Source organism: Ursus arctos, chromosome Y (assembly GCF_023065955.2).
Source record: "Ursus arctos isolate Adak ecotype North America chromosome Y, UrsArc2.0, whole genome shotgun sequence".
Classification (NCBI taxonomy): Eukaryota; Metazoa; Chordata; class Mammalia; order Carnivora; family Ursidae; genus Ursus; species Ursus arctos.
The window spans coordinates 26,462,833-26,475,243 of NC_079874.1; the positions used below are offsets into that span (position 1 = coordinate 26,462,833).

At 46.8% G+C, this 12,411-nt stretch overlaps 1 protein-coding gene across 1 annotated transcript in view; it reads right to left on the reverse strand.

The window, feature by feature from the left end:
• Window positions 1-12,411, reverse strand: part of LOC113240763 (steryl-sulfatase) — a 151,358-nt gene that overhangs the window by 82,318 nt on the left and 56,629 nt on the right. The window contains 1 exon segment of the mRNA XM_026478173.4: window positions 1,510-1,650. Coding sequence (XP_026333958.2) covers window positions 1,510-1,646 — 137 coding nt within the window. The 5' untranslated portion in view covers window positions 1,647-1,650.

The following is a 12,411-nucleotide window of genomic DNA, read 5'->3' on the forward strand; positions in this document are numbered from 1 at the left end:
TTGTGAAATTTAAAGAAACAGAACAGATGGACATAGGGGAAGGGAAGGAAAAATAAAATAAGATGAAATCAGAGAGGGAGACAAACCATAAGTTATAGACTCTCACCTCTAGGAAAAACAAACTGCGAGCTGCTGGAGGGGAGGTGGGTGGGGGATGGGGTAACTGGGTGATGGGTATTAAGGAGGGCATGTGATGGAATGAGCACTGGGTATTATATGCAACTGATGAGTCACTAAATACTACCCCTGAAACTAATAATCCACTATATGTTAATTAACTGATTTTAAATAAAAATAAATAATAATAAAAAGTAAAGTGAAAAAAACATGAGCAAGATTAAGGAGATGATTACGACTCTGAGAAGAAAAATTAAATTGGCAGCAACAGAGGTATGAGAAGCATCCAAAAGGAAGATCGACACATCTTACAAAATGAAGCCAAAGGTGGGGCAGAAAACATATGTGGTCAATTGAAACCTCTATCCTTGTCCATGTGTTTCAAGCTCTCATAAATGTTGTAGGTGGACGCACATTCCATACACGACAAGCAGCATGTCACGGAAAGCTTCAACGTGGAACGGACACATGTCTATCTGCAAGCCAGGTTCTCCTCAAAAAAACAACCGACACCCACTTTGTGTTTGATCAGAGACATAGCCATGCAACACTCTTCCGAGCTGCACTGCCATGTTGAAACGAAGATGAGGACCCAGAGTGAGGCCGTGAGAGTCCATCACCGTCTGCGGCACTCACTGGTGCGTCCGTCCCCCTGCTACATGCTGGTATTATGCATAGATCTTATGAGAAAATTCTCGTAAAAGCTCACGATCTCTTCCCCCATCTTGGGTCATTCAGGTTGTATTGACCATTGGTAAGATGAGGCTCAGAAGCAGTTCATGTCATTGTTTCCCTGGCCAGGGTGGCTGGTAATTGTGAAAGCAAGAAGGTGTGGAGCTCACAAGCAGGGACAGGGCCTGTGGGGGCACCCACTGGAATGAAGCCAGCACCAAATAGAGAAACTGACCTAGAAGAGGTGAACCAATGGGAAGAAGAAAAGGACAATGGGTGAAAAGCAGTAGAGTATTGCTGAGTAAGAAAGAGTCCTCATGGGGCGCCTGGGTGGCGCAGTCGTTAAGCGTCTGCCTTCAGCCCAGGGCGTGATCCCAGGGTCCTGGGATCAAGCCCCACATCGGGCTCCCTGCCCTGCTGGGAGCCTGCTTCTTCCTCTCCCACTCCCCCTGCTTGTGTTCCCTCCCTCGCTGGCTGTCTCTCTCTGTCAAATAAATAAATACAAAAAAAAAAAAAAGAAAGAGTCCTCATGACAATCTTTCTCGTGGTCCCTCTGGGTTTACCTTGTGCAAACAGATCAAGTCCCACCCTCCTTCCTAACGCCAGCATCGGTGTCTATCTATGTAAAGTCACACGTGGACGTGTGCACCTAACGCGTGTGGGCATTCTGCGCTCTGCGCGCGTAAGCTCATGTCACTAGTGGCAACCCCGTCACCGCACCTGAGCGTCTTGTTCCCATAGCAACCAGGATCTCCGATGCCAAGGTCATCGGCCATCAGCAGGACGAAGTTGGGCCTTGAGGCTGTGTGGCTCTGGGCCTCCCCCAGGAACAACATCAGAAGCACGCAGATCCTCATCTCCCTGCGAAGGGCAAGCAGACAGAGGGACGTGAAGGACACCAGCATGTGGCGCACCGTCTCCTTCTCTGGGACTTTCCTCCAACCCGTCCGCCCCAGACCACATGTGCTCCAAAGACACGATAACACATTGCTGGGCAAAGAACTTTATCCTCTCGTTTCCAAAACAAGCATTTCTTTCTCTAAGGACAGCAATGGCCTCTCATTTCCACCCAACGCCGTAACAGATGCTCTGTTTGGAAAAATGCAAACACAGTCATAGGCCATCTCTTCATGGAAGGCCAGCTCCATAAGTAGCTAAAAGTTCTGTATTTGAGCCCTGGATAGACAGACACTGCAAAGCCATCTCCTTTCTAAAATTAGGTTTTGTTTGTTGGTTTGTTTTTGTTTTTTTTAAGGGAAACATGGCTAAATATCTCCAGACTCAAGGAGCACAAGGTTCATAGGCTGGGGCAGCAGCTCCAGGTGCTGGATAATCGGTCAGACAAAATGTACCCAAGGAAGGGAACCCAGCCACCTTCTGGGACTGTCATCACAGCAGGCACACTGGGTGACGCCCACACCCTAAACCCTGCAAACAATGAGCACGTGACGTTCCAGGAGAAGGGGATTCTACAGATGGCATTACAGATCTTGCAAAAGGGAGATGATCCTGGATTGTCCAACTGGGCCCAACACACGCAAAAGTGTCCTCACAAATGGGAGGCAGTGGGGCATTAGGTCAGCGACAGGTGCAAAGGAGGGGTCCACGGTGAGCAAAGCAAGGTAAAGGTACAAGGCTGCCTGTACTTTGTTATGGTTTCGGGGGAAACCAATTCACCCAGAACAGGACCAGGTGTATCGTACGCTGTATGTCTGCCTGTTCACTGCTCTGTCCTACAACACAGAACAGTCCCTGCCGCGTGTTCGGCGTTCATGTTTTTGTCCGTGTCGTGTTAGAGACGTTGCTCAGATACCTGGGGTTCCTGGTGGTCTGCTCCCACTGAAGGGTAGGACGCACGAAGCCAGATCAAAGGCCTGCCAGTGTGTGGGTATGATGACCCATCAGGGCCTGGGAGCCTCTTCTCCTGGCCTGTATCTCCGCCGAGCACTCCTCAATCTCCTGCTTGGGGGCGCGTCCCTCTGGCTGGCCGCACTCTGGGACTGCAGTAAAGGGAGGGGCTGGCTGCCTTCCCTTCCCGACACGGACATTGATGAATCTGCCCTGTTCTGACCCCTCATTTCCCTGTGCCCCCAGGCTGGGCCTCATGCCCAGAGCTCACGGCCTCCCTGATGCACTTTCTCCAAGGACCCAGCCTTTTCTCTCCCGGGGCTGGCTGACAAGGGGGCTTGCCAGCTCTGAAACCCTCAGAGACCTACAAACCCGATCTCCTTTACACAGACGTGCGGACAGTCCTCTGGTTTCCACTCTCATTCCTGACCCCCTCTTTAGAACCACCTGGAGCTTCTGCTTTCCGGCCCTTTCTGGGGCCTGGGATGCTAAGCTCACTCTTTCTGCTGGCTTCTCCATTCACAGGCAGGGAGGGAGTCTCTTCCCATCTTCTGCTCATCCCACTCCTGCTCTGTCATCTTCTATCACTGGCTGTCCCCCTCTTGGACAGTGGGGTCAGGGTCCCTGTTCAACCCTTCAGCTCGAACCAGAAGCCGGATTCCCTTGGCATCACATTCTCCACTCTATGGAAGGACGTCGGCTTCCCACTTCATCTGTTGTCTGCCTCCCTTCCCACTCTGTTCCCCATCCTCAAGTGGTTGCAGTCCCACACCCATGCCCACATCCGTTCAGAGACAGAGCTGAGGCGGGTGCTATGGCGGGGATGCTGTTTACCAGCCTGCCTGGCCAGGGAGAGGCCCGGTTCCCTGCCCCGTGGTGACGGCATGGAGGTGTGCAGGACACAACGCCACCATCCCCAGCCGCGTTCCACAGCCGTATTCTCCTTACTTTCTTCTCTCTGAACGTACTCTCAGACACCAGGCAGTCTCCGCGACCAGGCAAACGTGCAACCAACGACTGACAACTTGTGCGGATATAAGGCCGGAAAGATGCTCTCTTTCCTAACCACGCTGTGGGCCCCACGAGGGCAGTGGCTGGGGGAGACGAGGGCTCATGAAAGCTGCGTGAGACAACACACTGACGTCCTCTCTGCTGAATTAACAATGTCTCGCTCGAACTCCATCGAAGAGGAGATTAACAAGGACGGTACACTGTGTTTTAGATGGTTGGAAGGTTTTATGGGTAATGGAAGGATTTGAAAATTAGCATCCATCTGTCAACACGAGGAGTGACACACAGTAGAGCTTTGGCGATGACTAGAGACGCCCATCAGTAATGCCCGTGGAATGCGGAGGGTTGGCACAGCAGGGGTCCCTAAGTGGATTTAACGCCTTGCAAATCCATAGCTAATACCGATGACATATACAAGACCATGTTCTCTAACCTCCTGTCCCCATAAGCACCCAACGGGGGGCATTCACACCCAGAGAAGACGACAGCCAGAATCCCGTGGTCACATGCTCCCACCTCCTTACACTTTTCACACTTCACTTTATATACAAAATAAATAAACACAACTTACTTCAAAACCACAGCTTTCTGCCTGTGTGTAGGCACTGTACGTGCTTTGCCTAGTTCCCTACCAAGTCACCCATGTGAAGAAGTAACGGGAGCAGGCACTCATCACCTTCTTGATTTAAATCGTATTTTACTACTAGGAATGATTTATTATGTGAATCAATGATGATTGGTTATAGCTTATTGCTGTTATGAACCGGCTCTCCCAGCCTCGGCATGACCGACACTTGCGACAGGAGAAGTCCTCCGTGTGGGGCCTGAGGGTCACCGGAGGATGCTCGGCTGTACCCCACAAGCAAAGCTGCCCACCGCAGAGAGCCGCTGAGTTCTGTCTGCCTGCCACCCTTCCCGGAGTCTGTAGAGCCATCCGCAACATCTCTGCGCCCTGCACCTGCCACGCACCCCCTCTGCTCTTCCACGCAAGCAGCTTGGAGTCTACGGAAGGATTCGGAAACGGCCACCCATCCGAGGAACCGTGAATTTCTACTTTGTACCCACAAGTGTATCTTCAATGCTCACAGATGATGTTTCTCAGCCAGGACAGGCCCCCACCACTTACAGAAGCCTCTTAACTCCCGTGCACACGGGCGCCAATCTCAAGAAGGCTCTTCAAAGGAAGGTCAGGTCCTGAGCATACGTGCTTCCCTGGCTTTACCTGACTTCTGTCTGTCACTGGTGTGTGTGCAATGCGCGACCTTCCCTGTTCACCAGCGGAGACCCATCTCCCAACACTCCTCTTGCCAGCTGCCCTGAGGAACCCAAATCATAGGATACTTACTCCTACACATCAATGACCTGAAGCAACACCTTCCTCTCTGTCCTGATCTACTTCTGCTCCCCTGTCTTGCATCTCTCTCCCTCTCAAGCATTCTCCCTTCCCGAAAAACCAAACTCTGCTCTCCACTACTCCCTTCCTCTAAAGATAACCGAGCAGGGACCCATGGCTCTGACTGCAGCCACTCCCTCATCCCTAACGCTGGCCTCAATTCTGTCTTTGGTGGCTTTTTCTCCCTGCTTGTTGGGAAGTCAGGGAATGTGTGGAGAATTACGAGTCAGGGGTCTTGTCCGTCCCTGCTTAGGCCACCAGCCATGAGCTCTTGGGCAGGAAGCATGAGCTGCCTGGGCCTCAGACTCATCCACCGTTCCCTGCAATCCCGTCTCTGCCATGGGGAGTGGGCCCAAATAAAGGGTTTCCATGGAACCGGGATCTCAGAGACACCTACACTCCCATGTTCTCTGCATCGTTCACAGTGGCCAAGCTGTGGGAACTAGCCAAGCACCTGCCAACAGATGGATAAAGAAGACTCGGTCTCTATACAGACAACGGAATATTACTCACTCATAACAAGAAGAAAATACTGCCATTTGCGGCAACAGCAATGAACCAGGAGGATATTATGCCAAACAGAGACACAAACACAATGTGAGCTCACTCACATGTGGAATCCTGAAGAGAAAAGAAGCTGAACTCACCGGAGGAGAACGGAATGCTCGCCAGGCGCAGAGACACTGGTGTTATGTTGGTCCAAGGGGACATGCGTTCAGTTTTATGATGAACACCTTCTGTGGACCCACGGGACAGCGTGGTGACTACACTTACTAACACCGTGCTGTATACTCGCTACAGCCTTCAACAGTAGATTGTAAACATTCTCACCACACACCAAAAAATGGTGAATAATAAGTGAGTTGATGAGTATGTTAATTAACTGAATTGTGACAATCATTTCACAATCTATACACATATGAAATCATCACGTTTCCATTTCAGATGTATACGATTTTGTCAATTATACCTCAATAACACTGGGGAGCGGGGAAGGAAGAACATTCCTCTGTCTCCCCACAAGCAAAGAGAAAGAAAGAGAAGAAAAAGTCTCCAAAATGATGCAGTATATACAAAAGGCCCTTGTTAGGAGGACGTGAATCCATTGACACCTTTACAGGTACAAGCAATTCACCGACAGTGCAACCAAATCCATTCCAATTCAACACACTTCTGGGGCAAAAATCGGATAACAAGCATGGTGACAGCCTCGGGTTGGTTTCACGGTTGCACAAGCCACAGAACCACCCCCCACACCTCTGGCTGCCCAAAGGAGGGAATCCACATGAGCATGGCGCCCACTCCAGTGAGCACTGGAGTGACAAACGTGGCTTCAACAGGTGACCTGAGGTTTCAATCCAGGCCCCCTGCCTGGTGGCGGAGAAACCTAGGGCCGTGAATTCAGCCTTTCTGTCAGTAAAATGGGGATAATCATGTGTAAAATGGGGATAAACATAAGGATACCTTGTACGTATCATGGAGAAGATAAAGTTATACAATTAGCATTATGAACCCAAAAGTGACTCATCACTACGGGAGAGCAGGTGTTAGTGGTAGTCATCATGGCGCTATTACTACAACTTTGTGTAGACTATGATTAGGACAGTAACAGAGTTTCAAGCAAAATGTGGCAGCCGACCACATACTGGCCCCAGTGACACACTTTGGTTATTCCCATCTTGTATAATCCCCTCCTCTTGGGTGTGGCTGAACCTCGTAACCTGGTTCTCACGAACAGAATGTGGAAAATAGATAGCACATGACGTCTGTGGTTAGGTTGCAAAACACTACGACCTCCGTCTGGCTAGCAGACTCCTTCTCCTGCAGGATTTTAATGGAGTGAGATTCTATGTTGGAGAGACCCCCACATGACGAGGAACTAGGGAGGCTTGCCCTTGGTGCAGCAAGGGCATGAGGCCCTCAGGCTGACCACCTACAAGGAAGGGAATCTCGCCCACAGCCACCTGAGTGAGCTTGAGAACAGAGCCTTCAGATGAGACCACCGCCCGGGCCTGCACCTCGATCACAATGCACGAGCTACACTGTGCCAGATTCCTGACCCACAGACACTCTGAGATAACAAACACATGTTACTTTGAGCTGCTAAGTTTTACACTCATCTGTTACACAGAAGCAGAAAACTAATACAAAGTCTAAGAGCTTTGGATGCGAAGTTCGGTTGCGTTAAGGAGGGTCTGCAAAGGCTTTCCGTGGCAGGGGCTCAAAGGCCATGCTGAACTCATTTTAAGAACATGCTTCATTAGCAATGAGTAGTCAGAATTTATGTAAGTAATTTAAAGACACATTGCTCAGCTCACCAGCCATGTGAAAAATGAATTTTTGTTTTACGATCGAAAGTTGAAAATACCGGGAATGGAAAATGGAGTTATGGTAGCCCAGAGGGAAACGGTTGACAGAGAGATTAAATGAAGCAAAATCCAGGCTCCGTGTGAGTCTTAAGTAAAGTTTCACCCCAAATCCAGCTATTCAGAGAATTACTTTGGCCTACACTGCTTTTATTGTACACGGATTAAAAATTCATTTTTTCAAGTAAACTTTGTTTTGTTGCGTTTTTACTTTTATTCTGAATGTAGAGAAGGAACTATATAAAGCCATTATGCAGAGAACCACTCAGGGGATAGGTTTCCCTCCACATTCTTTTTCCTGTGCTGTTCTGGGAATGGCTGAACGCACAGCATTCCTATGGCTGCACACCATCATTTTGGTCTTTGTTTTCCATGCAAGGCTCTCACTGTGCGTTGGAGAAAAGCCTCAAGGAAGAGCCGGGATCAGGAATGGGCAGCACTGTCAGCCCACCAAGGACACGACGGGCAGACAGTGCAGAATTTAATCAGGGGTTGATGTGCATTCCCCACTATAAGGATCCATTGTACATATGTGTCTTCCTTTGGAAAAATTCATTCTAATTTTCTGTGCATTTTGCTGAGACGTTTAGTTTAGGTGTAGACTTTTTTTTTTTTTAACTGGAATTAAACCCAATAGGATCAAAGCCCTCTAATAATTATTAACATCTACAGAGTATTAATTTCTGATCACAGAATGGGTTTGGGTAACTCAGAGGGGAAGGGGGTGGGGGAATGGGATAGGCTGGTGATGGGTAGTAAGGAGGGCACGTATTGCATGGTGCACTGGGTGTTATACGCAAGTAATGAATCATCGAACTTCACATAAAAAACCAGGGAGGTACTGTATGGTGACTAATATAATATAATAAAAAAATATTATTATAAGAAAAGAGAGCCATTTAGAATCTCCCTGCATATAAATTACTACTGTCTGAAGTAACCAGAACTTATTTCTTCTCCACAAGCATGGGTGTTTATAAAGATGTTTCAAACTATTAAAAACAGTTAGTTGATAAAAGTACTTAAAACATAAATAAAAGTACTCTACTCCAAAATATAAGCATGGCACATTAACTTCTGAAAAACTGCACAATTTCCCTCCTTAAAAAATTAAATATTTTTCAGAGCAATCTTAATTTGGCAAAAAAGCAGGAAAACACTTTCGTGAGAAGTAGCTGTTCCTGAAACAGAGTTATTAGGAAGGAGAGAGACAAAAGAACATTTTCGTAACTGGAGATGTAATTACATTAAATCTGTTCATTAAAGAAAAATTAACACTACGCTTACATAACAGAAACTTTACCATGGCAACGAAAATGTTCCTAATCTCTTCCCTCGGTGGAGAAAAAGGCACATTGAACATAGAGAAAACCTTACGTTACAAGCCACAGCTTTTAGAAGAAAGGCAATTTTATTCAATTCAAACTATATATAATAATTGTCTTGACCGATAAATTTGGTTAACAAAGCGTTATCTAAATAGATGTCCTGTTTTAAAAACATAAAAATTGTCTGACATCAGGACAGCAAAAACCTATGCGAATAATGTGTTTCTTTTTCTTTTCTTTTTTTTTTTTTTAAAGATTTCATTTATTTATTTGACAGAGATAGAGACAGCCAGCGAGAGAGGGAACACAAGCAGGGGGAGTGGGAGAGGAAGAAGCAGGCTCCCAGCGGAGGAGCCCGATGTGGGGCTCGATCCTAGAACGCCGGGATCACGCCCTGAGCCGAAGGCAGACGCTTAACTGCTGTGCCACCCAGGCGCCCCGTGAATAATGTGTTTCTATAGATTTATAGAAATATAGGTGTTTCTATAGATTTAAATAGCTCTTTAAATTGGCTGTGATTTTTCTAATGTAACATTGTGTGTCAAGAATACTTTAATAAAAAACAATGAATTGCTTGCAATTTTTCTAAAGTAAACATTCATGTTTTACTTATTTGGCGAATTGCTGTTTTTACAGACTATGCCACAATAGATGGCACTCTGGTCTTTGCGTTCGTCGATACACTCAACTACCCACAGCACAATTAAGTTAATTACATCAATGTGACAGTATTAATAATGAAAGCTATTTGAAAAATTAGGTCTTAACCTCTTTCCTTACAACTGAAATCTACAGACAGCTTGGGGTACCACCACGTTCAGAAAGTGGGAAGACCCCCATGGCTCCCGCTGACTCTCTGTCTGCTTTGCTGTTACGGCTTAGTAAACTCCAGGACATGAAGGAGAGGGTTGCATGCAGGGAGTCTAGCCATGATGCTTCCCTAATTGGTGCCCATGTTCCTTACCTGCCAACACACACCTGAGGAGCTTGATCTTTGCACAACTGTGTCTACGGCTGGACAACACCAGGGCTCCTACTGTATCTAAGCCCTGTCATATTTATGTTCCCCAAACCTGACGGTTTTTCCCTAAGTCTGCCTGGAACTGACTCCATATTTTCTTTCAATTTGATAGGACAGGGGTAAGCCTCTGAAAGCATCGACACAAAGCAAAATATTCCATGAAAACTGTAAAAATCAGAGTATGAGGAGCCTTCGACACCCCATGATGTTTGAGTTCCTAAAAAGCATTTCCCCTCATTGTCCAGTCCACGTCTGGCTGCCTCAACCTGAGTTTGGTTCCTTGGCAAGGCTGAGTGTTCCCTTTCACACTGAGAAATGCTAAGAGGCAGGTGCTCTATGGCACCGATGCGACTCAGCGAGTCCTACGTTAGACCCCTCCCGGCCCGGTCCAGGAGGCGGGGAACTTCTCAGGCCAATGTCATAGTGGTCCTCTAGTCTGCTCAAGACCTAACCAGGCAAGCCAGAGGAAAGGGAGCCCCCCTCTCCCCCGGAGTTCAGAGCAACCAAGAAATATAAACTCCATCCCAGTGGGAAAAGCAACACCCAAAGTGGAAAGCTTTGGAATGAGACATGGGGACGTAGACATGCATGAGGAGCCGAACCAACAAGTCACACCCTTCAGCTTGTATCAGATCATTAGCCGCGAGGTACCCATGTTACAGAGACCACTCTCTACGTCCAACAACCAGTGTGGCAGGCTCTGGGGTGACTCCTGTGTTATACAAGACGAGAGTGAGCCCGAGGCATGACATCACCGGCTCAAGGACATGTGGCAAGTGACTGATGGAACGGGGTGCTAGTCCAGTACTCCTGGACCCCAAATCCATTCACAGAGAAACGTGACGAGAGGGGCCCGCCCACAAGGTACCACCAAGGTGCACGTTGTGGCTGGAAGCAGCATTCTATTCTACTTTATACATGGCTGGGTCGTTTGAGTATTTTATGACTGATGATGTAATTTTTCAATGATTTCTAATTGTGGAAAAGATCCACTTAAAACTCACCCTCTTAACCATTTCCATCCGTCCCCCTCTGTCCCCCAGCCCTGGCACCCACCCTGCCGCTCTCTGCCTCCATGAGTCTCATTACTCTAAGCATCTCATGTGAGCAATCATACAGTATTCGTCCTTCTGTGTGTGGCTGATGTCACTCAGCACCACATCCTCAACGTGCATCCATGGGGTAGCAGGGGTCAGTATGTCCTTCTTTTTCAAGGCTGAATAATATTCTACTGTGTGGAGGGACCACATTTTCTTTATCCACTCATCTGTTGTTTGTTTGGTTTTTTTTTTAAGAATTTATTTATTTATTTGACACAAAGAGAAAGAGCACAAGCAGGGGAGCAGCAAGCAGAGGGAGAGGGAGAAGCAGGCTTCCACTGAGCAGGGAGCTGATGTGGGACTTGATCCCAGGACTCGGGGATTATGACCTGAGCTGAAGGCAGATGTTTAACCGACTGAGCCACCCAGGTGCACCATATCCACTCATCTATTGATGGCAATTGTGTAATTTTAAGAGACAAAATATTGATAATAGCTAATCAGCATTAATTGTACTCCTGGACTCCTGACTACGGTTATGGAATCCTTCACAGCTCTTTGTAGGATTAAAATTTGTGAAGATGTACATATTTTGAAGTAACTATATCTGCAAAGCTAATAACATGTAGGTTGGCATCTGTGTCCCTGCATACAAGGCATTTACGTACAACCCAAATTAACGTTTTTATGTATCATAAGTTTCTCATAAATTTTTTTTTTATTTTTTAAAGATTTTATTTATTTATGTGACAGAGAGATAGCCAGCGAGAGAGGGAACACAGCAGGGGAGTGGGAGAGGAAGAAGCAGGCTCCCAGCAGAGCCCGATGTGGGACTCGATCCCAGAACGCCGGGATCACACCCTGAGCCGAAGGCAGACGCTTAACAACTGCGCCACCCAGGCACCTCTCTCATAAAGTTCTTAAATAACTTTTGGGTTAAATTCCTAAATGCATTTTTGGTGTACCTTATATGTGCACACTACATACACTGTATCCTCTCTATATATATACACATATATACATACACACATACACATACACTGTATTTAAACATATATATGTATATATAAAAGGATACAAAGTATGTGAAAATACATACCTGTCTCTGTTGATAGATATCACCTTATATCACTACGTTGACATGTCCATGAATATCAGTGTCTTATCAAAGTGAATACTTCACCCTTTTCCCAAATGTTACAGGAGAAATTTTTATTGCTCCTGATTCATTATTTCCATTCCAGATGGCTGAAGGTCTCGTAGCTAGATGTTCACATCTAACGGCTTGCTTCTAAGACAAAAGACAATCATCTGTTCCCCCACTCTGCAGATAATCATTCACAATTATCACAAAGCAAATATTTACTTAGGTCATCACGGCCCCCAGAAAATATTTAATGCCATGGAGCTTTGATGCAGTGTCATTTTGTCAAAAGTATAGTTTGTAATGAGTGGACTGCATTTAACGTAAGAGGTGATCTTAACGGTGAATTGCGTTTTTCACCCCCTTAAAGAACAAAGTGCCTTTTGTGACGCAGTCACGCGATCAAGAGTATCTCGCACATTCACAAATGAATTGACCGACGTGGAATACTGCTGTGAGCACCTCACTTCC